The sequence below is a fragment of the Mobula hypostoma genome, chromosome 11, assembly GCF_963921235.1.
Source record: "Mobula hypostoma chromosome 11, sMobHyp1.1, whole genome shotgun sequence".
In the NCBI taxonomy this organism is placed as follows: domain Eukaryota; kingdom Metazoa; phylum Chordata; class Chondrichthyes; order Myliobatiformes; family Myliobatidae; genus Mobula; species Mobula hypostoma.
In genome coordinates this window covers 97,844,691-97,871,687 of record NC_086107.1, presented here as the reverse complement: position 1 = coordinate 97,871,687, position 26,997 = coordinate 97,844,691, and the positions used below count along the sequence as shown (strand labels likewise).

General features: G+C 44.4%; 1 protein-coding gene across 1 annotated transcript in view; it reads right to left on the bottom strand.

Annotated features, from left to right (window-relative positions):
• sgsm3 (small G protein signaling modulator 3) overlaps positions 1 to 26,997 on the bottom strand; it is a 117,993-nt gene that overhangs the window by 59,232 nt on the left and 31,764 nt on the right. Inside the window, exons 8-10 of the mRNA XM_063062598.1 lie at positions 24,531 to 24,638; positions 19,481 to 19,624; positions 7,184 to 7,379 (exon numbers count right to left, since the gene is read on the bottom strand). Of these exons, the coding sequence (XP_062918668.1) occupies positions 7,184 to 7,379; positions 19,481 to 19,624; positions 24,531 to 24,638 (448 nt within the window). The remainder of the gene's footprint in view (positions 1 to 7,183; positions 7,380 to 19,480; positions 19,625 to 24,530; positions 24,639 to 26,997) is intronic.

The following is a 26,997-nucleotide window of genomic DNA, read 5'->3' as shown; positions in this document are numbered from 1 at the left end:
CCCAACAAGACAGCATTCTACTTATATCTAGTCCAGGAAACCAGAGCAAAGTCAAAGCATCACCATGCAAAAATGATTAAGATAAATCTCAGAGGGACTTCATTACTCTGGACTTTCTGTGACTTAATTAGATCAGTTTGAGGAGAATTATACGGCACTGAAGCAGGACCAGGTCCAACTTATCCATGCCAACCAAGGTGCCTTCCTGAGGTAGTCCCATTTACCTGCATTTGGCCCGTAACCATGATAAATCTGTCTACACACGTCTTGTAAGTGTTGCACATTGTACTCATCTTTCTCTCCCCTTGGCAGCTCCACATATCCATTAGTGTGGTCACTGTAAACTATCCTGTGATTAGGCTAGCATTAAACTGGGGCTGAAAGGGCCAACTCTGCGCTGCATATCAATCAACCAATTAATAACTAAATAAATGAAATAAAGCACATACTATTTCCAATATCTCAGGAGACCCTCTATACACGGCAGACAACACCAGCACAATCTTTGGTTGACTGAGGAAAAGTATATTTGAAAATGAAGACCGGAGGTTTGACACTAAATTCAAGCTCTATTGGGCAGCAGTGGTCCCTGCCCTCCGATATACTTTTACAGCAGGCGTGGGAAAGCATTGGTAAAGTAACACGTCTGTCCCTGCAAAATGCTCCAAATTCACTGGGTGGAGAGATGAGCCAATATCAGTGCCTTTGTCCAGGCCAGCATCCCCCCAGGATTGAGCCCTTAGGTATATACAGTGGATTATATTGGGCAGGCCATGTCATTCGCATACCTGACACCATGTTTCCAAAACAGATGGCCTATTCTGAACTCTGTCCTGGAAAGAGAGCATTGAACAGACAGAGGAAAAGATTAAAGGATGTGTATGAAGTCTTCCTGAAGAAATGTTGCATCCCCATCAACTTCTGAGAAACCCTGGCCTATGATATCTAAAGAAGGGACATTGTGACCTTTAAGTCCTTGTATCAGATGCTCAGAGAAGCCCTGTGTAGATGGTGTAGGGAGCACGACCCAAAAACCACTCACTAGCCCACCTCGGGAAGTACTTGCTGTTCCACTTTGGCCTCAAAACCCACAAAACTAGACTGGGAACAAATCACCCTCAAACTCAGGAAACTTCCTAAGAGAGAAGATGTTTATTTAGACAGGGGTTTCTAACCTGGGGTCCACGGATCCCCTGCTTAATGGTATTGGTCCAGGCATTAAGAAGGTTAGAGCTTTCCGAACCTCTGATATAGTAGATATTGCAATCCAAGAAATGTGACATAATTTTTGAACAGAGACAAAAGATACATGATAATGATCAGGTATTTTATTTTCCTTGATACTAATCGAGAGAAAATTATTGACTAGGACTTAGGAATTTAAGGTTCCAGTTTTGAATGTGTCACTCTTAGACCAATGCAAAACTTTGTGTTATTATGATGACTGTTTCCGAATCATGCTTTCCTGTTTATATTGCTACTTCCCATTTTTCCTATCAAAATATAAACTATAGTATTAAATTTCTCCTGCAGTCTATCAGATCATTTCACCGAAATGTACTCCTCCCCAGTAGTTTATTTGTATTCGCTTTCCTCCTGACCGTTCATTATGTTTCCAAGTTCTATATCATCTGCAATGTGGAAATTGTGGGCTGTGTATCCTGGAATATCTGTCAAGAGAAAAGCAGTGGTCTGTGCACTGCCTCCTTGGGGGTGACTCCAAAATCCTAAACATTCAAGACTAGTTTCTTGAGCCAAAGCAAGACAAATAGCACATACCATGAGGAGCAAGTTGGTCAAGGTAGATTGGGAAATTATATTTAAAAAGTTAGAATAACAATGTGAAGAGATATTTCAAGTGACGTACATTTAATTATGTAAAGCAGCCCACGGCTAAAGAAGCCCCAATGTGGCTATTCTGTAAAGTGTTAGATTTAATTAGATCTAATTTAGGATAGATCATGTTTTTCCATTATTTAAGAAAGGTTCTAAGAACAAGCCAGGAAATTATGGGCCTGTGAGTCTGACGTCAGCAGTGGCTAAGTTATTGTAAGGTATTCTAAGGGACTGGAGGTGTAAGGATTTTGATAGACAAAGGTTGATTAGCAATAATCAATACACATCAAAGTTGCTGGTGAACGCAGCAGGCCAGGCAGCATCTCTAGGAAGAGGAACGCAGCAGGCCAGGCAGCATCTCTAGGAAGAGGTACAGTCGACGTTTCAGGCCGAGACCCTTTGTCAGGACTAATTGAAGGAAGAGCTAGTAAGAGATTTGAAAGTGGGAGGGATGGAGCCAAGAGCTGGACAGGTGATTGGCAAAGGGGATATGAGAGGATCATGGGGCAGGAGGCCCAGGGAGAAAGACTTCTTCCTAGAGATGCTGCCTGGCCTGCTGCGTTCCTCTTCCCAGAGATGCTGCCTGGCCTGCTGCGTTCACCAGCAACTTTAATGAGTGTTGCTTGAGTTTCCAGCATCTGCAGAATTCTTGTTGTTAGCAATAATCAACATGGCTTTGTGCTGATACGTTGTGTCTAACCAGTCTTATAGAGTTTTTCAGGGAGACCAGGAAAGTTGATGAAGGAAAGGCAGTGGATGATGTCTACATGGACTTTAGCAAGGCCTTTGACAAGGTCTTGTATGGGAGGTTGGTCAAGAAGATTCAGTTACCTAGCATTCAGGATGAGGTGGTAAATTGGATTCGACACTGACTTTGTGGGAGAAGCTCGAGAGTGGTAGTAGATGACCGGAGGTCTGTGACTAGTGGAGAGCCGCAGGGATTGGTGCTGGGCCCTTTGCTATTTGCCATCTATATCAATGATCTGGATGATAATGTGGTAAATTGGATCAGCAAATTTGCAGATGACACCAAGATTTGGGGGTGTACTAGCCAGACAGGAAGACTACCAAAGCTTGAAGAAAGATCTGGACCAGATGGACAAATGGACTGAAGAATGGTAGATGGAATTTATTGCAGACAAGTATGAGGTGTTGCATTTTCGGAGGACAGTCCAAGGCAGAACTTATACAGACAAGAGAATATCTGCAGATGCTGGAAATCCAGGCAACACACACAAAATGCTGGAGGAACTCAGCAGGCCAGGCAGCATCCATGAAAAAGAGTACAGTTGACGTATCAGGCCGAGACCCTTCAGCAGTACTGGAGAAAAAAAGATGATGAATACATTTAAAAGGTGGAGGGAGGGGAGGGAGAAATATAAGTTAATAGGTGAAACTGGGAGGGGGAGGGGTGAAGTAAAGAGCTGGGAAATTGATTAGTGAAAGAGAAGGGGGAATCTCACAGGAGAGGACGGAAGGCCATGGAAGAAAGAAAAAGGGGGGTGGGGTGGGGGAAAGAGTACCAGAGGGAGGTGATGAGCAAGTAAGGAGATAGGGTGAGACAGGGAAATGGGAATGTGGAATGGTGAAGGGATGTGGGGGGGGGGGATTACCAGAAGTTTGAGAAATCGATGTTCATGCCATCAGGTTGGAGGCAACCCAGACGAAATACAAGGTGTGGTTGCTCCATCCTGAGTGTGGACTCATTACCACAGTAGAAGAGGCCATGGATTAACATATTGAAATGGGAATGGGAAGTGGAATTAAAATGGGTGGACACTGGGTGCTCGATGAAGCAGTCTCCCAATCTACATCAGTCTCACGGATAAACCGAATGCTGTACTGAGAGCACTGGACATGTGCTCTCAGATAATGACCCCAACAGATTCACAGGGTGTTGCCTCACCTGGAAGACTGTTTGGGGCCCTGAATGGTAGTGAGGGAGGAGGTGTAGCACTTGCTCCACTTGCAAGGATGGGTGCTAGGAGGGAGATCAAGGTGTGCTTGGTGGTGGGATCCCATTGGGGATGGTGGAACTTATGGAGAATTATGTGCTGGAGATGGAGGCTGGTGGGGTGGTAGGTGAGGGCAGAAGGAACCCTATACTTGGTAGGATGGTGGGAAGATGAGGTGAGAACAGACGTGCATGAAATGGAAGAGATGTGGTTGAGGGCAGCGTTGCTGGTGGAGGAAGGAAAGTCCCTTTCTTTGAAGAAGGAGGACATCTCCTTTGTCCTGGAATGAAAGGCCTCATCCTGAGAGCAGATGCGCCGGTGACAGAGGAATTGACAGAAGGCATTTTTACAAGTAATGGTGGAAGGGATATAGCCCAGGTAGCTGTGAGAGTCCATGGGTTTTTATTAGACATCAGTAGATAAACTGTTTCCAGAGATAGAGACAGAGAGGCTGAGAAAGAGGAGGGAGGTGTCAGAAATGGACCAAGTAAACTTGAGGGCAGGATGGAAGCTGGAGGCAAAGTTGATGAAGTCGAGGAGCTCCGCAAAGGCATAGGAAGCAGCACCAATGCAGTCGTCGATGTAGCATAGGAAAAGTGTGGGATGGTCACCAGTGTAGGCTTGGAACATAGGCTGTTCCACGTAGCCGACAAAAAGGCAGGCATAGCTACGACCCATGTGAGTGCCCATGGCTACACCTTTTGTTTGAAGGAAGTGGGGGAAGCCAAAGGAGAAATTATTAAGAGCAAGTTCCACCAGATGGTGGAGAATGGTGGTGGAGGGGAGTTGGTGGGTCTGGTGTCCAGAAAGAAACGGAGAGCTTTGAGGTCTTTCTGGTGGAGGATGGAGGTGTATAAAGAATGGACATCCATAGTGAATATAACATGATTGGGACCAGGGAACTTGAAATCTTTGAAAAGATCCAGAGTGTGTGAAATGTCACGGATGTAGCAAGGAAGGGACTGAACTCGGGGGGAATAAAACAAAGTCAAGGTATGCAGATATGAGTTCAGTGGGGCAGGAACAAGCTGAAAGAATGGGTCTATGTGGACAAGCAGATTTGTGGATCTTGGGTAGGTGGTAGAAATGGGAGGTGCAGGGTGTGGGAACTATGAGGTTGGTGGCAGTGGATGGGAGATCCTCAGAGGTAATAAGGTGTGGGAGACAATGGCCTGGTGTTAATTTGTAGGGTCCTGTTCCAGGGGTAAGTAAGAGGAGGTGTCTGAGAGTTGGCGCTGGCCTCAGCAAGAACTTATACAGTGAATGCTAGGGCACTGAGGACTGCAGTAGAACAAAGGGATCTGGGATTACAGATCCATAATTCCTTGAAAGTGGAGTCACAGGTAGACAGGGTTGTAAAAAGAGCTGTTGGCACATTGACCTTCATACAGCAAAGCATTGTGTATAGGAGATGGGATGTTATGTTGAAGTAGTAAAAGACATTGGTGAGGCCTGATTTGGTATACAGTACTGTGTGTAGTTCTGGTCACCTACCTACAGGTAAGATGTCAGTAAGATTGAAAGCGTACAGAGAAAATTTACAAGGATGTTGCCAGGACTTGAGGACCTGAGTTATAGGGAAAGGGATAGGTTAGAATTTTATTCCCTGGAGTGTAGGAGATTTGATGGAGGCATGTAAAATTATGAGTGCTATGGACAGGGTAAACATAAGCAGGTTTTTTCCACTGGGGTTTGGTGAGACTAGTCATGGATTAAGGGTGAAAGGTGAAATGTTTAAGAAGAACATGAAGGGGAATGTCTAGAGTATAGAGTGACCTCTCAGTGGAAGTGATTGATGAGCGTTCGGTTTCATCACTGAAGAGAGATTTGGTTAAGTACATGGATGAGAGGGGTATGGTTTAGGTCGATGGGCCAAGGGTGAGTAAGGGGAGAATGAGGGCCTCTTTCTGTGCTGTAGTGCCCTACGACTCTAAAGGAAAAGACTTATAATATTAATTCCAGAAATTGTAATTGTAATCAGAAATCGTTTCAGACAGAAGATAGAATATGAGAGGAAAATAGCAAGAAATACATGAAACAAGCTCTAAAGAAAAAGTAGCTGAAGTGAATGCTTCAATGTAGCGGTAAGAGGAAATATAAACGTTTAAACCAATGACGGCGATACTACACAACGTGCACTTTCTCACTGTTGGGATGGCAAAGACCAATGAAAATGAACACTGACTTCCAGGCAGAACAGTCATCCAGCAATGGAGAAGAGTGCCAAAGGAATGGAAGCAGACAAGACGTGCGTTGCTAAAGCTGGAACAAGTCCACTGCAATTAAATTAATGGAGTGGGTCTTCTCATCTGCAATTTTTCAGACCCAACTGCAGCTGCTGTTATGTGATCCTACCTTTCAATACTTCTGCAGAAGGTTTCCGCTGCAGAGGAAGGCTGGTGATATATTCATTGACCTAACTCTCAGGATACTGTCTGTTACGCTGCTGGCGTTTAGGACAGCACTGAAGGTGCTCCATCTCTGTCTGTTCATACCACTGCACACAGATAAAGATGGAGTCTTCATTGCTGTTTCCGTAACAACGTTTTTGACCAGTCTGGGTTGTTAGCCCAGAGCTGAACCCTCGAATCTGGATGACCGGTGGACCACTCTTAGTCCGGTTTCTACCCTTTGACCCTACCAAGAGCCAAAGCTCAAGGCTTTGACTCTAGCCAACATAGCTCTCTGTGTCATTAATGCACACTAGCCTCCAAACCCTACAATAAGGTTTGTGGTCCTCCTGGAGGATCATCTCATTAAAGATGAAGTAAAAGTCAACTATTCTGGGCATGACGACCTACGTTCTTGGGTAATAGCAAGTGGTTGTGTGGGTGACATTAAAATTCGGTGTTGATAGGTAGGGAAGAATTGCCTACAGGAGGACCACAACCTTGACATTGGGTTTGGAGGCTTGTGTGCCTCAGTGACCCGGAGAGCTATGTTGTCTAGAGTCAGGGCTTTATGCTTAGGCTCTTGATAGGGTCACACATGCCAAGCAGGTCAAAGGGTAGAGGTCAGACTACTGTAAGAGTGGTCCACCAGTCCTCCAGGTTTGGAAGTTCAGCTCAGGGCTAAGAACCCTGACTGGTCAAACAAAATTGTTATGGAAACAGCAATGAAGAATCCTTCTACATCTGAGTGTGACGGTATTCCCAAGTCTCCACCCAGGTCTAGCATGGCTGACAGTAGTGAAAACCAAGAGGAAGCTACTAGCACAATGAAGGAAGCCCTGAACACCACCAAGGCAAAGACCAAAATTGATTGGTCAAGGATATGGAGGACCTTCACTGCTGCCCTAAACGGGCAGTAAGTAATTAAGTAATTCAGTGGGGGAATCTTGAGGTAAACATTGCCACCTCCATGAACTCTGCCCAGCAAAGACTGCGACTTACCGATGTCGTGTTCCTGGAGAAGTTTGTCCAGTTGGGGAAGGTATTGTACTATCAGATGACGGAGAACACGCTGGTCAGTCTGCACCCCCAAAAGTGTGGTGCTGAAATATGAAGGAGGAACCAGGTCTTCAATAATGGCACACATCATCCAGAAGGCATCCTCCTCCTCGAGGAACAGCAGCAAACAAGCTGCAACCTGAAGGCATTAAAACAAGGAATTAAACCTCACAGCTAAACTACTGATCAGAAATATACCTGGAACCAGATACACTGGTTGAAGATGAAGTCTATACTGCTTCACTGAAGAGCAGTTACCACAGTGTAGCCTTAACCTAAATCAGAAAAGCTACCGTCAGTGATAATCAGTGGGAAGAGCCAGAGCATACGGTCTGGGCTGGGCAGAAAGAGAGAGCACGGCTGGGTGGGTAGTGGCTAGGGCAGGAGCACAGAGGTCTGTACTATTGATCATCCTTTCATGCCTGTCAAACAGCTCCCTCTCCCCAAATGCTAGACAACCACCTTTCTTCACTACTTGATTATTCTGGAGGGAATTTGGAAGGCACAGGATAGATATATCCCCAAGATGAAGAACTATTCTTCAGCAAGGATGATGCAACCATGGCTGACAAGGAAAGTCAAAGACAGCATCAAAGCAAAAGAGAGGGTTATAATATAGCAAAAATTAGTGGGAAGTTGGAGGTCTGGAAAGCTTTTAAATACCAACAAAAGGCAACTAAAAAAGCCATAAGAAGAAAAAAGATGAAATACAAAGGTAAGCTAGCCAATAATGTAAAGGAGGATACCAAAAGTTTTTCAGATATAAAGAATAAAAGAGAGGTGAGTGTGGATATTGGACTACTGGAAGATGATGCTGCAGAGGTAGTAATGGAGGACAAAGAAATGGCAGACGAACTTAATAAGTATTTTGCATCGTTCTCAACAGTGGAAGTCACTAGCAGTATGCCAAAAATTCCAGAGCGTCACGGGGCAGAAGTGAGAAGCTATTACTAAGGAGAAGGTGCTTGGGAAGCTAATAGGTCTGGATCAGATGGACTACACACCAGGGTTCTGAAAGAGGTAGCTTGTGGAGGCTTTAGTAATGATCTTGCAAGTTTCGGAGGACTGAAAAATTGCAAATGTCACTCTACTCTTTAAGAAGGGAGGGAGGCAGAAGAAAAGAAATTATATGCCAGTTAGGCCGATATCAGTGGCTGGGAAGATGCTGGAGTCCATTTTTAAGGATGAAGTTTCAGGGTACTTGGAGGCACATGATAAAGTAGGCCAAAGGGAACACGGTTTCCTTCAGGGGAAACCTTGCCTGACAAATCTGTTGGAACTCTTTGAGGAAATACCAGACAGAACAGATAAAGGAGAGTCGGTGGATGTTGTTTACTCGGATTTTCAGGCCTTTGACAAGATGCCGCACATGATGTTGCTTAACAAGAGCCCATGGTATTACAGGAAAGATACTAGCATGGATAGAAGATTGGCTGATTGGCAGAGTGCAAAGAGTCGCAATAAAGGAGGCCCATTCTGGTTGGTTGCTGGTGACGAGTGGTGTCCTGCAGGGGCTGGTATTGGGACTGCTTCGTTTCACATGAGATGTCAATGATTGGGATGATAGAATTGATGGCTTCGTGGCCAAACCTGCAGACGATACAAAAACCGATGGAGGGGCAGGCAGTGTTGAGGAAGGAGGGAGTCTGCAGAAGAACTTGGACAGATTGGGAGGATGGGCAAAGAAGTGGCAGATGGAATATAGTGTTAGGAAGTGTATAGTCATGCACTTTGGTGGAAGGAGTAAAAGCACAGACTATTTTCTAAATGGAGAGAAAATTCAAAAATCAGAGGTGTGAAGGGACTTGGGAGTCCTTGTACAGGATTCCCTAAGGGTTAACTTGCAAGCTGAGTCGGTAGTAAGGAAGGCAAGTGCAACGTCAGCAATCATTTCGAGAGGACTAAAATATAAGAGCAAGGGTTGTGATGCTGAGGCTTTATAAGGCTATGGTCAGACTAGAGTATTGTGAGCAGTTTTGAGCACTTTATCTAAGAAAAGATGTGCTGCCATTGGAAAGGGTCCAAAGGAGGTTCACAAGAATGACCCCAGGAATGAAAGGGTTAACATACGAGGAGTGTTTTATGGTTCTGGACAATGTTCCCTCTAATTTTTAGTAGTCAGTGTGCGCAAAAATCTATGTTGTGCAAATTTTTTTTCCTGTGACAAAAGTATGTGCACACTGAATGCACACATGGGACAGTTTATGTAGGTTTACAAAATACTTGATATAAAACTGCACAGAATAACAACAAAATAACATACATATTTAAGTCACACACACAAAAAATAATGGTGAACACAGCAGGCCAGGCAGCATCTATAGGAAGAGGTACAGTCAATGTTTCGGGCTGAGACCCTTCGTCAGGACTAACTGAAAGAAGAGATAATAAGAGATTTGAAAGTGGGAGGGGGAGGGGGAGATCCGAAATGATAGGAGATGACAGGAGGGGAAGGATGGAGCTAAGATCTGGAAAGTTGATTGGCAAAAGGGATACGAGGCTGGAGAAGGGAGAGGATCATGGGACGGGAGGCCTAGGGAGAAAGAAAGGGGAAGGGGGGAAAAGTCCAGGGGATGGGCAAGAAGTTATAGAGAGAGGGACAGAGGGAGAAAAAAGAGAGAAAAAAAAGGGGAAAGAAAAAATCATAACAATGATAATAATAAATAAATAAGGGATGGGGTACAAAGGGGAGGAGGGGCATTAACGGAAGTTAGAGATGTCAATGTTCATGCCATCAGGTTGGAGATATTTAATTTTTATCATATTTAAGTCACTCAGTTATTTTTTCCCTCTTCTGTCTTTGGCATTTACCCATTCTTTGTAAACTCTATCTCGACTAATAGAACTTCCTTTGCATTGATAGCTTTTGATTCTCATTAATATATCCAAATGACATTCACCTAAACGGTTTCTCAGCTTGTTTTTGAGTTGATTCATTTGGCTAAAGCCTCGCTCACAGCCTGCACTAGATGCAAGAAAGCTTCCCCCAGTGTCCATCAACTGTGCGAGGTCGCAAATCTGTTCATTTTGAAATACAAATGCCACCATTTGAGAAAAGTTTGAAATCGGTTTGGATATAATTTTTTCTTGCACGAAAAATTTGAAATCATTAAACTGTCTAACCATTACAATATTTTCAGCTAGAAAATCATGATATTTTAGACATAAGGCATTAACTTGTTCATCGCCAAATGTGAAGTCACAATCTGCAATTGTGGAGGAATCAAAAGCTGACCATTCTTGTACCTCAACTTTGATCTCCTGAGTTTGATCGTTTTCGCTCTCACTCATCTGCACTCAACCGTAACATGCGCAGCAATCCTGTAACGGGTAATGATGGGTTCTGTTTTTACTTGCTAAATGACACTTCAAAAAGTCAAGTTTCCAAATATCATCCCACTTCTTTCCACTAGCAAATTCTCCAGCAACTTTTGCATCACGACAATACAAACAGGTAACTCCAGTTTCCAAATCATACATAAATATTTCTCGTAGCTGAACGTTCATGACCTCATGAGCTTTTGGTGTAACAGTTTCTACTATTTTGTTAAGCCATTCAACTTTAAACAAATTTGCCATTCTTTTGCGCTTCACGCCCTTCACTTCTTTTGAATTTGACATAGCGAATCAGTATTTTTTCCAATAAAAACTTAGTAAGCTATCTACAGGATTTGAAACAGATCTTTGTAAACTTTAAGATATGAACACTGTCCGCCAAACATGGCTGCCGCTGTGATGCAGCTGTACAAACCGGAACAGGATAGGTGAGGTGACGTAAATTAGTGACGTGCATTGTGGTATTTGAAAAACCGACTAACTAGTTAACAGAAACAGTTAGCTAAAAGATTATTTTCAATAAGTATAATTATTAGCTACTACATTATTTTAGGTAACTAACCTTTTATGCGCATATTAATTTCCTTTGTGCACTGGTTGAAAAACGTGTGTGCATGCGCACAGCTTAGAGGGAACTATGGTTCTGGGCCTATACTTGCTGAAGTTTAGCAGAATGAGAGGGACATCTTATTGAAGACTATCGAATATTGAAAGGACTAGATAGAGAGGATTTTCCTTTCATGGGTGAGTCTAGGTCCAGAGGGCACAGCCTCAGAATAGTTGGACATCACTTAGAACAGAGATAAGTAGGAATTCCTTTAGTCAGAGGGTGGTGAATCTGTGGAATTCATTGCCATGGACGGTTATGTTGGCCAAGTCATTAAGTCTATTCGAAGCAGAGGTTGATAGGTTCTTGATTTGTCAGGGTGTCAAAGGTTATGAGGAGAAAGCAGGAAAATGGGGTTGAGGTGGATAATAAGTCAGCATGACGGAATGGCGGGATAGACTTGATGGGCTGAATGGCCTAATTTTTCTCCTCTATCTAGGAATCTGAAGGTGGTGGTGAAAATGGAGTCATGTTGACCACACACAAAATGCTGGAGGAACTCAGCAAGTCAGGCAGCATCTAAGGAGGGGAATAAACAGTCGACATTTCAGGCTGACTTGTTGAGTAAACTCCAAAGTTTTGTGTGTATTGCTCAAGATTTCGAGCATCTGCAGTGTCTCTTGTGTTAATGTTGCCCACTGCCCAGTGTTAGCCAAGAGAAATGGAGAATATCGACACTTTTGAACTTGAGAAGTAGAAACAGAATGGTTAATGTCAACAACGTTTCATTGATCTGATACACCGACTTTCTCCACAGATGATGTCTGACCTGTTGAGTATCTTCAGCATTTTCTATTTCAGATTTTCAGCATATGTAGTTTTTGACTTGACAAATGAGGGATTTCATAGGAACAAGCTGTTCCTGGCACCACTTCCGTCTCTCTGGTTTCAAAACCTGAAATGGAACTAATACGCCAAAGGATGGAACCACTCTATCTTTTCCAAAGCTCAGCTCATTCACTTGTTAAGTGTGAGGGACGGCACAGTGGAATGGTAGGTCTAGCTGCTGCCTCACAGATCCAGTAGCCCAGGGTCGATGTTGTCGGGAGTGGCGTTTTCCTGTGACCTTGTGGGTTTTCCCTGGGCTTACCAACCTTTTGCCACATCCCACCCAAATGCTGGTCCATATATTAGCTGGCTATTATAAATTACCACTAGTTCAGGAAGGTGTGCTTGGAGTCAAAGCGCAGAAACAAGCCCTTCAGCCCATCCTGGACATCTTCAAAAGGCAGTGCCTCAGGGTGGTGTAATCCATCATTAAGGATGCTCACCATCTGGGGCATTCCCTCCTCTCACTACTACCACCAGGGAGGAGGTCCAAGAACCTGAAGACTCACACTCAACGGTTCAGGAATAGTTCCTTACCCTCTGCCGTCAGATTTCTGAACGTTTCATGAACACTAACTCACTATTCCTCGTTTGCACCTTTTTATTGTAATTTATAGTCATTTTTTAAACGTCTTGCACTGTACTGCTGTCACAAAATAACAACATTCACAATATACACTTAGAGACCACTTTAATAGGCAGACCTGCTCTTAATGCAAATATCTAATCAGCCAAACATGTGGCAGGTACTCAATGTAGACATGGTCAAGAGGTTTAATTGTTGTTCAGACCAAACATCAGAATGGGGAAGAAATGTGATCTAGGTGACTTTGACCATGGGATGATTCTGGTGCAGTATCCCAGAAACTGCTGATCTCCTGGGATTTTCATGCACAACAACCTCTAGAGTTTACAGAGGATAATGTGAAAACAAAATAGAACATCCAGTGAGCAGCAGTTCTGTGGGTAATGAATGAGAATCAGAGGAGAATGGCCAGACTGGTTCAAGCTGACAGGAAGGCGACGGTAACTCAGTGACCGCGCATCACAACGGTGGTGCGCAGAAGAGCATCTCTGAACGCACAGGTTGAACCTTGAAGTAGATGGGCTAGAAGACCATGAATGTGAACTCAGTGGCAGACTTATTAGGTATAGGGGCTTCCTAATAAAGCGGCCACTGAGCATAGTATTATAGCAATCAAAAACCTGACCCAGATTCTGAGACCCAGCTCCAGGTCTGTGCTGCCACAGAAAAACAATAAGGCAACAAGGCCTCAAGCAACCTCAAACCCCAGCCCCATCTCTCCCCTTCCTTTATCCCAGGCTGTGCTTATCCTGGGTTACTTCCTCCATCTGACCAGCCATCTTCAATTAATTATACACATGTAACCACAAACCTCACTGTTTTCATCATCATCTACCACAGGCTTCACTTCACTCCTCGACCCCCTTTTGCTATTGCTTCCTCTGATTAACGTTTCCTCTGCCCATTCCGTCCCACAAAGTGGACCACTTCACTTTTCTCATCATTTGACCTCTTGCACGGTGTTCACTCCGCCATGCAGTTGCCTCCACTTTCAACCTTTGTGTCATCTACAAATTTGGAAAGCGTAGCTTATGCACGCAAGTCTGAGTCAGAGATATGCATCCAGAAAAGCAGTAGTACCTGTCCCTGTGGAACTCCACTGTACACTTCCCTCTTTTACTTCTCTTATTTTTCTGCCTCTGAACCAACTTCTATCCCTGCATCCCCAATTCTACGGCCTTGATGACGACCGTGCTGCATGCAGGCTCAGCAAGCCCCCATCTGCCCCATCATTTCCTTCAATGACATTTTGTTTGTAAGCTGCAAATACTATCACGTTTGTCACCTAACAGCTTTATGCTGACTCCCTCTCATCAATAAGCACTTGATAATTCCAGCACTGATTATGGATTCTGTAATATACCCCACTAGTGGGGGTCAAATGGACAAGTTTGCAGCTACCCTTTATAAATAACATCATCAGCATTCAGTGCTGTGTCGTATGATGTCAGCGATCATGGTCTTGACCTTGATTGTTCTTGGTAAATTTTTCTACAGAAGTGGTTTGCCATTGCCTTCTTCTGGGCAGTGTCTTTACAAGATGGGTGTCCCCAGCCGTTATCAATACTCTTCAGAGATTGTCTGCCTGGTGTCAGTGGTCGCATAAGTAGGATCTGTGATATGCACAAGCTATTCATATGAACATCCACCACCTGATCCCACAGCTTCGCATGACCCTGACCAGAGGGGCTAAGCAGGTGATATGCGTTGCCAAGGGTGACCGACTGGCTAGCGGAGGGAAGGAGTGCCTTACACCTCTTTTGGTAGAGACGCATCTCCACCCTGCCACCCAAGCTTGTGGGTCACGTAACTATCAGTACACCCCTTTTCAAACAGGTGAGTAAAACGTGCAGTCTTCTGAGGCACCGCACCAGTGAATCCACAGATGCTGGGAAGATATAGGATCTCTCCACCCATGCATTCCTCCACAGCCTCAGGATGCATTCTATCTAGATCAAGAGAGTCGTCCAGCTGAACTGCAGCTGGCTTTCCGGTGCCTGCTGTTTCTCAGCCATGAGCTAAACCATAGTCTCAACTACAGAGCTTGTTTTGTTTGAAACAGTCTAACACAAAGCACAAACTCAATAAGTGCCACATAATATCCATCATTTTTAAAAAAATGCGTACAAGGCCACTCAGCCTATCGAGTCTATGGCGGCACACAGAGCAATTCCATTCCCCTACAACCTGCTCTCAGCACACTCACATCAGCCCACCCACCTGCACTAGGGGCAACAGTACAACGGCCAATTAATCCAATGTCTTTGGGACGTGGGACGGAACCGGAGCATCCGGAGAAACTCCTGTGCTATCCCAGGGAACTCAGCTGCTGGAACTGTGAGGCACCAGTCCTCCCAGCCGTACCACAGTGCTGCCCGAAGCCACCATTAGTCAACGACAATTATCTAAGCAGCATTCGGTTCCAAGGGACGAGCTGCTGCCAACATCCTGAGATGAGTCATTATATTTGCATTTTAAATGGGCCTAATGACTTACTTGAGAAACGGGTCTGAACAACAGGACTGCCAGTTGACAAAGATAAGGTTAGCGAAGGAGGCTGCCGCATGTTTTTGGAGTTTCAGACACCCTGAGTGTTGACCTCTTTCAAATGCATTTACAGACAAATACACCAATCTGCATGCCTGGGAGCATTGTGCTCCATTTGCTATGGCAAAGATATTATTAAACTGGAAAAAGTGTGGAAAATCTATAGAAGGATGTTGCCAGTGACTGAATTATAGGGAGAGACTGGACAGGCTAGGATTTTATTCCTTGCAGTGTAAGAGACTGAAAGGTGATCTTATAGAGGTGCCTAAAATTGTGAGGGACATAGATAAGGTGAATGCACTCAGTCTTTCCCAGAGTTGGGGAATCAAGAACTAGAGGGCATAGGATTAAGCTATGAGGGGAGAGATTTAATATAAGCTTGAGGGGCAATTTTTTTGTTACACAAAGAGCAACATGCACCAAAATGTGGAAGGAGCCTTCGGGGGAAGTGGTTGAGGCAGGTACAAGAACAAATTTTAAAACAGTTGGATATACAGTGCTGTGCAAAGGTCTTGCCTTGCCTTGCGCGCTTAACTCCTGGTGGAGTCGTCGGGGTGCCGTCATGACAAGTTTTGCACCAGTCTGTTCCATCTGTCACGGTTGTGTGACAGAGCCTGGGTCACCACAAGTGTTTTCCCTGTCCATTCTTTAATGTTGTCCATCCATCTTTTCCTCCGTCTGCCTCTCCTTCTTTTCCCCTCCACAGTTCCTCGTAGAACGATCTTTGCAAGGCCACCGGATCTTGTTACGTGGCCGTACCATCTCAGCTTTCTTTTCTTCGCCATTGTGAGAAGGTCTTCATGGGGGCCAATGTGGTGCTGGATGGTTTTGCGGACCTGCTCGTCTGTGATGTGGTCCAAGTATGAGTCGCCCAAGATGTTGCGATAGCACATCATTTCCAATGCCTGTATCTTCCTCTGTAGCTCTGTTGTGAGGGTCCATGTCTCACATGCGTACAGGAAGATGGAGAATACCAGTGCACGCAGGAGTCTGATCTTGTACTTCATGGTGATGTTGCTGTCCCTCCATATTGTCTTGAGTTTGGATAGTGCAGTCATTGTCGGTGCGGTTCTTGCCAGGACTTCTGGTCTTGATTCTTCATCACAGGTATTTGAACTGCTGCACTGTCTCAAGTTTCTGACCATGGACTAAGATGTCTGTTGTGATGGCACTGTTGGCATTTGCCATGAGCTTGGTTTTCTCGGCACTTATTTCCATTCCAAACTTTGTGGAGGCTCAAGATGGTTGACCAAGTTGGCCAGTTCGTCCTCCTTTTCTGCAAGTCCATCTTGCAAAGGTCTTGGGCTCATACATATAGCTAGGGTGCCCAAGACCTTTCCACAATACTGCATTTTGTCAACATGGAGCGGAGAGCGAGTTTGTGAATCTGGCAGGAGTAAAGGATGTTGGGAATTGCAAGGGTGGAGTGCCGCAAGAGGGGTGTGGGTCAGGTGGCAGAGGAGTGCTATGGGTATGGGGGTGCCATGGGTGCAGACATATCTAAGCCCTGAGACACCAGGCAAGGTTATTTGATTCCAAACAATTGGTTTATTGATCATTACAGATTGTCTCTCTGTTGCTTCCTGCTCCCTCCTCTCTCCCTTCCCCTTTTCCCAACCATGATTCCCCTCTCCCTACCCCCTTCCCACTCTCCGTCCACAATAGAGACCCAAATCAGAATCAGATTTATCATCAGTCACATATGTCATGATTTTTTTTTGCTGCAGCTGTACAGTGTAATACATAAAATTACTTCAGTCCTGTGCAAAAGTCTTGGGCATGCCAGCTATACATATGAGCCTAAGACTTTTGCACAGAATTATACATAAATTAGAAAGGTTTAGAAGATTATGCACCACACATTAACAACTGGAACTAGGTTGGATGGGATATATTGGTCAGTATGGATCAGATGGGCTGAAGGGCCTGTTTCCCTGCTGTATGCCTCTATGAACTCTTGTCTATGTAAACCAACTTCTGACTTCACACTCCTCTAAAACAATATTTTGTGTTAGTTCCACAGTGCTTAATATTGCCTCTCCAAATCGATGTTCCTGAGTTTGCCAATGATGCCAAAACTTGTAATGTGGTTGACAGCAGGGAGAAAGCTCAAGGCTCACGGAAACATGTCAATGAAATCTGAGCCAGAACAGAAAATGCTGGAAAAGCTCAGCAGACCAGGCAGCATCTGAGGAAAGGATAAGCGTCAGCTTCTCGGATCCGAGACTCCATATCAGAACTCAAGTGTTTGGTTAAGTGGGGAAGAAAAAACACAGCAAATGGAACTCAATCCAGGAAGTGTGAGATACGGACTTCGGAAGGCAAATATGATGCATAACAGAACACAGAACCTTGGAATCACAGAATCGTTATGACATTGGAGACCATTCGTTCGTTCGTTATGTGCCGTGTCATATGACGTGGGTGGTCATGGTCTTTATATGACCATGGTTGTTCTTGGGAATTTTTTTCTACAGAAGTGGTTTGCCATTGCTTTCTTCTGGGCAGCGTCCTTATAAGACGGGCGACCCCAGTCATTATCAATACTCTTCAGAGACTCTCTGCCTGGAGTTAGTGATCGCACAACCACAACTTGCGATATGCACCAGTGCTCCCATGGCTTCTCATGACCCCGATCGGGCTGGTGGGGTGGTCTAAGCAGGTGCTAGACCCTGCTCAAGGGTGACCTGCTGGCAAGCGGAGGGAAGGAGTGCCTTACACTCTGGTTGGTAGAGACATATCTCCACCCCGCCACTGAAACGTGACTAATAGCTGGCTTTATTAGGGAAGGTTCGACTGGCTTGGCTTGTATCCGTGGGAGTTTAGTGGAGTCAAAAGGGGCAACTGATGAGTCTTAATAGTTAAATGTGGAGAGGATGTTGCTTCTTGTGGGAGCATAAAGAACTGGGACACTCTTTTAAAGTCAATTTGCGCAGTACTGTAGTGATTTTATGCACTGCACTGTACTGCTGCCACAAAAAAAAACTAATTTACAATAGACAATACAACAGACAATAGGTGCAGGAGCAGGCCATTCGGCCCTTCGAGCCAGTACTGCCATTCACTGTGATCATGGCTGATCATCCACTATCAGTATCCAGTTCCTGCCTTATCCCCATAACCTTTGATTCCGCTATCTTTAAGAGCTCTATCCATCTCTTTTTTGAAAGCATCCAGAGACTTGGCCTCCACAGCCTTCTGGGGCAGAGCATTCCATATATCCACCACTCTCCGGGTGAAAAAGTTTCATGACATATGTGAGTGATGATATAACGGGGAGCGTCTATGAGGCAGTTTTTTTGGAGACACAGAGAGTCCATGACTCTTAGGGTATTACGTTTGCTTGCCTGCAGCACCAAATGGGAAAGGAAGCTGTGAGAGAGAACATACAAATCTGCACAGGGACGTGGATAGGTTCAACGAATGGGCAAAAGTGGGAGTGGGTGGAGTAAATTTCTTGCTATCCACTTCAGTAAAAAGAATAGAAAAACAGAATATTATTTAAAAAGTTTGTCGCTAATGAGTACAAGTGTTCAGAGACATCTGGGAGTCTTAGGTTAGTAGGTCCAAGTTCGAATTTCAAAGTAAATTTATTATCAAAGTATATATAAGTCACCATATCCAACTCTGAGATTCATTCTCTTGCAGCATACTCAATAACTCCATAATAGAAGAACAACCAAAACAGAATCAATGGAAGACCACACTAACTTGGGTGTTCAACCAATATGCAAAACACAATAAACCGTCCAACTCTATCTTTGAAAAGGCTGTGAAAGGAGAGTCTGGATACACTTGAACCAGAGGTAAAAGATATTTGAATACGTTTGAACCAGAGGTAAAGAAAGAAGTAAAAAAGAATGAAATAATAATAATAAATAAATAAGCAATAAATATCAAGAACATGAGATGAAGATTCCCTGAAAGTGAGTCCGTAGGCTGTGAGAACATTTCAATGATGGGGCAAGTGGTTATCCTCTTTGGTTCAAGATAGTTGAGAGGTACTAACTGTTCCTGTTCCTGATATATATAAAATGAATATAATCCCTGTAATATTTCCTAATGGCACAGGTGGTTCTGCTTGCATGAAGTAATAGCGAGCGTGGAGCATTGGGAATTTAGGATGGAGGAGAATGGACAAAGACATGGGTTAGTCAGAATAAAAGGGATGGTCTGCAATGGACTAGAGTGGAAGTCAGACTACTAGATAAAGTTTGACCATGGGACCAAGGGAAGTATACTACAAAATATTGATCTGTGTAAGGGTTCTAGGCAAATAAACCTCCACCAATCTCAGCCAATAAGGATATCAAGAATATGGAGGAAAAGCTCATACCATTCCTGTTCCCTGGCAGTAACCAATCTCTGGATATAGCCATGCCAGCCCACGTAGGATTCGCCGTAATCTTGGAACACCAATGCTGTCCATGTTGGAGAAACATGTGTTACTTGGCATTGTGCGCAGCAGGTCTTTTTCAATCTGAAACGAAGAAATAGTCAAATTAGCAGACAAATTAGAACTTGGCTACCTAACCAGACCAGACCCAGCCATGCAGGTCAGGTCCAAGCTTAGTGTAGATCCTGTGGAGCAACACTCACAAAACGCTGGAGGAACTCAGCAGGCCATGCAGCCTCTATGGAAAAGAGTAAACAGTTGATGTTTCAGGACTGGAGAAAAAAGATGAGAAGTCAGAGTAAGAAGCTGGGGGAGGGGAGGAAGAAGTACAAGGTGGTAGGTGACAGGAGAGGGGAAGGGGGTGAAGTAAAGAGCTGGGAAATTGATTGGTGAAAGAGAGCTGGAGAAGGGGGAATCCGATAGGAGAGGACAGAAGGCCATGGAAGAAAGGGAAAGGGGAGGAGCATCAGCAGGAGGTGATGGGCAGGTAAGGAGATAAGATGAGAGAGGGAATTGGGAATAGGAAATGGTGAAGGAGAGGGGGGCATTACAGGAAGTTCAAGAAATCGATGTTTAGGCCATCAAGTTGGAGGCTATCCAGACAGAATATAAGGTGTTGCTCCTCCAACTTGAGTGTGGCCTCATTGCGGAACGGGAATGGGTAGAATTAAAATGGGTGGCCACTGGGAAATTGTGCTTTTTTTGGCGGATGGAGTATAGGTGCTCGGTGAAGCAGCCTCCCAATCTACGTCAGGTCTCCTTCCAGACCTCCTTTGCTGAGCATGTACGAAGGCGGGGGGATGGGAATCACCAGAGACACATTCTATAAAGATCAATAAACCTAATGGTGTCTTGCCTGCTGTCTCGGGGCTGGGTGTGTCTGCATCCGCACCAACCCCATGCCTCTGACACTCCTTCTCTGCCACCTATCACACACCCGCCCCCCGCCCCAATCTGTGGCACCTCACCCTCACCATTCCCAACATCATTTGCTCCCGCTAGATTTACAAACTCACTCTCCACCCCACATTGACAAATACAGTACTGTGCCAAGTCTGTATATATATTTCTATATATACACACACACACACATATATATGTATATATATGTGTGTGTGTGTGTGTGTGTGTGTGTGTGTGTGTGTGTGTGTGTGTGTGCTTAAGACTTTTGCACAGTACTGTACATTCCAACATTCCTGCTTGGTCATGGGTTTAAACGCCTCTTAAACATTGCCATTCTATCAGCTTCCACCACCTTCCCTAACTGTTTTTGAAGCACTAATCACTCGCTGTGTAAAAATACCTAACTTTACTACAGTGCCAGCGATCTGGGTTCAATTCCGCTGTTCTCTGTAAGGAGTTTGCACGTTTTTCCCACGACCACATGGGTTTCCTATGGGTACTCCAGTTTCCTCACACATTCTAAAGATGTACGGGTTAGTAAGTTGTGGGCATGCTCTGTTGGTGTTGGAAGCATGGCGACACACATGAGCTGCCCCCAGCTCATCATGCGGACTGTGTAAATTGTTGATGCTGACAATGTATTTCACTGTATATTCCGATCTACATACAGTAAATAAAGCTATCTTTAAAGATCTTTAATCTTTACAATATATCTCCTTTAAACTTACCCCTTCTCACCTTAACACTGTTCAGATTCCCGTCTGCCCTTAGACAGCTCTGTCTCCACTTCTACATGACTGAGTAATTGAATTAATTATCAGCTACCTTAGAAGTGTTGCAATTTCATCTGGTTAAACAGGTAACAGCACAAACTCTGTTGGTGATTTACTGCCTCTGCTCTCCCTCCCAGTAGCTTTCAAACTCACAAAAAAAAGCTACTGAAATCTTATTCACGCAAACACGAGGAATTCTGCAGATGCCGGAAATTCAAGCAACACACATCAAAGTTGCCGGTGAACGCAGCAGGCCAGGCAGCATCTCTAGGAAGGGGTACAGTCGACGTTTCAGGCCGAGACCCTTCGTCAGGACTAACTGAAAGAAGAGCTGGTAAGAGATTTGAAAGTGGGAGGGGGAGGGGGAGATCTGAAATGATAGGAAAAGACAGGAGGGGGAGGGATGGAGCCAAGAGCTGGACAGGTGATTGGCAAAAGGGATATGAGAGGATCATGGGACAGGAGGCCCAGAGAGAAGGAAAAGGGGGAGGGGGGAACCCAGAGGATGGGCAAGGGGTATAGTCAGAGGGACAGAGGGAGAAAAAGGAGAGTGAGAGAAAGAATGTGTATATATAGATAAATAACGGATGGGGTACGAGGGGGAGGCGGGGCATTAGCGGAAGTTAGAGAAGTCGATGTTCATGCCATCAGGTTGGAGGCTACCCAGACGGAATATAAGGTGTTGTTCCTCCAACCTGAGTGTGGCTTCATCTTTACAGTAGAGGAGGCCGTGGATAGACATGTCAGAATGGGAATGAGATGTGGAATTAAAATGTGCGGCCACTGGGAGATCCTGCTTTCTCTTATTCAGTCTTCTGACACCATATTCCCTACAATGCAAAGGATTGCTGCTGATATTTTCTCCCCAAGCTCTCAACTCAACCTTTCCGAAATCCTCACCTATTCTTTTGCCACATCCTAATTTAACTTTTCCAGTGCTCCCTTCACACCGTTCTACTCATTCAGAATTCTTCTCCTCATATCTTAACCCCCATCCTCGCATTTGCAATCTGGAAGAAGATGGTGCCAGTGAACAACTCGACAAGGGTGACATCCTCCAGATAGTTCACGAAACTACTTCTTTCACTTCTTTTTCTTTCAAGTGTGGTTCTGCTACTGTTGGAGCCTGTGATCTACATTTTGGTGGTGTGTTTTTGGACGCACTGAGCAATCTAGTGCTTTGCTGTCTCTGAGGGTGTTCCGTGAGGCGTGTGGCCTCAAGACCAAGAAGCCTGCAGACAGGCCACAAGCCCACAACCAACACCATTTTTCGTCGATTAAAGTGCCAAGGAAGATTGAAATCATCGAGGTGAGGGGGTTGTTCAGCCTCTCTCTCCCTGCTGCTGGAATAAGGTGTTTGTGTGTGACAGTCCCTTTCTCTCTCCTCCCTTGCTTGCTGCTCCCAGAGGAAGGTCCCTGCATTCGGATGGTCTCTCTCTCTCCCTCCATGCTGTCAGAGGATGGTACCAGAGTTCTTGGGGAAGGTCCAATCGATGTGGTTTGTGGATTGGACTCTGCAGTTCACATTATGATATGTTTCTGCTTTTTGGTTGCTTCTTTTTTTGTTGCGATTTTGGGCAATTTTGAATCGGGGCACCCTGCAGATAATGAACACTGAGTTGAACTGAAATATGCCTGGACTCTTTCAACTTTGCGTTTTATATTGTGTTTTTCTTTTTTTTTTGTTGTCGTTTGCATGATTTTTTTTGTGTGTGGGGGGTTTAATATTTTTATTTGAATGGGTTCTGTGGTATTCTGTTTCATGGCTGTCTGTGGGGAAGAAGAAACTCAGGGCCGTATACTGCATACGTACTTTGATCATAAAGGTACCTTGAAAGCTTAATAAACTACACCGACTCACTGCCCTCCAAAAGAGCACACTGCATTTATATAATAACTTTACATAATCTTAAACTGCCTCACAGAAGAACAATCACAATGAAAAGTACACTGATTCACCCGTAATATTTAGTCAGATCACAAACTATCAATGAGGCAAAATTTTTAAATACATCTCAAAGGAGGAAAGAAAGACAGAAACAACAGGAATTCTGCAGATGCTGGAAATTCAAGCAACACACATCAAAGTTGCTGGTGAACGCAGCAGGCCAAGCAGCATCTGTAGGAAGAGGTGCAGTCGACATTTCAGGCCGAGACCCTTCGTCAGGACTAACTGAAGGAAGAGTGAGTAAGGGATTTGAAAGTTGGAGGGGGAGGGCGAGATCCAAAATGATAGGAGAAGACAGGAGGAGGAGGGATGGAGCCAAGAGCTGGACAGGTGATAGGCAAAAGGGGATACGAGAGGATCATGGGACAGGAGGTCCGGAAAGAAAGTCGGGATGGGGGGAACCCAGAAGATGGGCAAGAGGTATATTCAGAGGGACAGAGGGAGAAAAAGGAGAGTGAGAGAAAGAATGTGTGCATAAAAATAAGTAACAGATGGGGTACGAGGGGGAGGTGGGGCCTTAGCGGAAGTTAGAGAAGTCGATGTTCATGCCATCAGGTTGGTGAAAGAAAGACAGAGGTTGATCAGTGTAGGGACGACGAGATAAAAGAGGGAGGTGTAAGGCTGCAACGGGACTTAATGTTCAGCTACGTGCAGATCTCCATATTTAAAATGGTTCAGGTCCTCTTGCCTCCTTGCCTACTGTAAACGGCTCCAATCCTACAGCACCTTTACTCACTGAATTCAATGTTCTGATTGCAACCTTTGAGCACTTCCCTTTCACTGCACAACTAATGGTCATGTCTTCGAATGGTGGGCCAGATGGCCAGTTTCTGGGCTCTATAGTTCTGTAGCTGCAAAGCTCCAATTGGCCACACTGAATGCATTCTCAATTAACCAAAGTGCATGTTCTATGTATCCACACTGGATGGCTGGTTCACATCGCTGATCCACAATGTTTACACGGCTCTGCGCTGAACTATGGGACTGGCTTGCGGACTTCAGTTCAGAACGCTATTTGCTTGTGGTTTTATTTTCTCTGCACATTGGGTGCTCGGCAGTTTTTATATGAGTTCCTTATTTTTTTTATGGGTTCTTTTTATGGGCATGATGTGTTTTATTTTCTCTCTGCACTTGGGGTATTCGACGGACATATGTATATGGGTTTCTTTGCTTCGTGGCTGTTTGTTAGGAGAAAATCTCAAAGTTGTATAACGTATACATACTTTGATCATAAATGTACTTTGAGCTTTTGAACTTCGACCACCGGTTGTGCCTCCATGAGGCACCGTGGAACAGTAAAACACTATATAGTTACTTTCTGTGGATAATATTTCATTATTAAAGTTATTTACACTGACTCCTTCACCTGTTTAGCTGCAATGCCACCATCGTTGGAGCTGTTTTTGACGATGTCACGGTATGAGGTTTCAGTGTTCCGTTTCTTCTGCAAAGCTCCTGACAACCGCATCCAGATCTAGAGAGAGACAGGATTAATAAGAAACTTCACAGAACTTCAAAATCAGGCTGAGAAATAACAGAGCAAGAAATTTCAAATTTTAGGTATGGGGTTGGGGAGAGTTAGGGATTGGCGAGACAAAGAATTAAGACTGAATCAAAACCAGGAGTTAAAGGACATGTACGTGTCTGACCGTTTATAGGAAGGATGTAAATAAGATTGAAAGAGTACAGAGAAAACTTACAAGGAATTTGCCAGGACTGGAGGACCTGAGTTGTTAGGAAAGATCGAACAGGTTAGAACTTTATTCCCTAGAACGTAGAAGACTGAGGGGAGATTTGATAGAGGCATACAAAATTATATGGCGTATAGATAGGGTAAATGCAAGCAGGCTTTCTCCACTGAGGTTGGGTGAGACTACAACTAGAGGTCATGGGTTAAGGGTGAAAGGTGAAACCCTTATGGGGAACATAAGGGGAAACATCTTCACTCAGAGGGCAGTGAGTGTGTGGAATGAGCTGCCAGCACAAGTGCTGGATTTCAACTTTTAAGAGAAGTTTGGATAGGTACATGGATGGGAGGGGTACGAAGTGCCTTGGTCTGGATGCAGGTTGATGAGACTAGACTAAATGAGCCAAAGGGCCTGTTTCTAAGCTGTAGCTTCCTATGATTCTCTGACCAGGTATTAAATGAAAACTCTAAACAAAATGGTGAAAAAATAAGAACCACTATTAAAACTTATCTTACAGTAATACATTCTGTTCATTATAAACTGGAGGCACCAATCAAAAACTAAATGTTGTAAAAGCAACTGAGAGATGGCTGCAAAAAAACACATTAACTGACAACAAGACATTGTAGAATATGAAATACTCAGAGAAGAAGGAGAGGTGAAGTAGCTGTGCATATTAGGAATAATAAGTCATATCATCAGTAAGAAAGTGCCTTTATATTTTTAGAAGATTGGGCTTGTCACCAAACATTAACAAACCTCTTCTTTCTACAGGGGCACAATTGAGAGCATCCTGACTGGCTGCATCACTGCCTGGTACGGGAACTGTACCTCCCTCAATCGCAGGACTCTGCAGAGAGTGGTGTGGACAGCCCAGCGCATCTGTAGATGTGAACTTCCCACAATTCAGGACATTTATAGTGACAGGTGTGTAAAAAGGGCCTGAAGGATCATTGGGGACCCAAGTCACCCCAACCACAAACTGTTTCAGCTGCTACCATTTGGGAAACGGTATCGCAGCATAAAAGCCAGGACCAACAGGCTCCGGGACAGCTTCTTCCACCAGGCCATCAGACCGATTAATTCACGTTGACACAACTATATTTCTATGTTATATTGACTATCTTGTTGTACATACTATTTATTATAAATTACTATAAATTGCACATTACACATTTAGACGGAGACGTAACGTAAAGATTTTTACTCCTCATTTATGTGAAGGATGTAAGTAATAAAGTCAATTCAATTTAATTCAGATGTACTGTTGAATACTTGGGTGGCGGGGTGGAGATGCATCTCTATCAAAGGGGGTATAGGGAGTTCCTTCCCTCCTTTAGCCTGCAGGTCACCCTTGGGCAAGATGTGGCACCACCTTAGACCTCCCCCCCTGCCCCCCCACCGACCAGGGTCACGTGAAGCTGTGGGAGCAGGTGGTGGATGGTCGTATGAGCAGCTGGTGCACATCACGTCCTGGTTATGCAACCACTGATGCCAGGCAGACAGTCTCTGAAGAGTATTGATAATGGTTGGGGTCACCCGTCTTGTAAAGACACACTGCCCAGAAGAAGGGAATGGCAAACAGCTTCTGTAGAAAAATCTGCCTAGAACAATCATGGTCAAGACCATGATCGCTCAGGTCATAATGAATGAATGTACTATTGAGTATATCCTGACTGGTTGCATCAACGTAAGAAGCTGCAGAGACTCAGCCCAATACATCATGAAAACATCCTTCCCCAGCATCAGTAGCATCTAAATGAGGCACTACATCAAGAAGGTAACATCTATCATGAAAGATCTCCACCTTCTGGCCCATGCTATCTTCTCACAACTACCCTCGGGCAGGAGGCACAGAAACTTGAAGTCTCCTGTCACCAGGTTCAGCACCAAAAACCATTTAGTTCTTGAACCAACTGGAACCAGGTCACTACAGTTTAGAAACACTATGACTTGCTTTGATTACTTCGCCTTAAAATGGCCTTGTTTTGTTGGCCTAATTGTACTTTCTTGTAAATGCCATGTATAATTTATGCTTAACTTGTGCTTTTCTTGTGACTGCTACTGTAAGTTAAGTGCATATGACATGGAACTTGATTGTGGCTTTAAAATCCGCACAGAAATACACAATAGAACAGCTAAGGA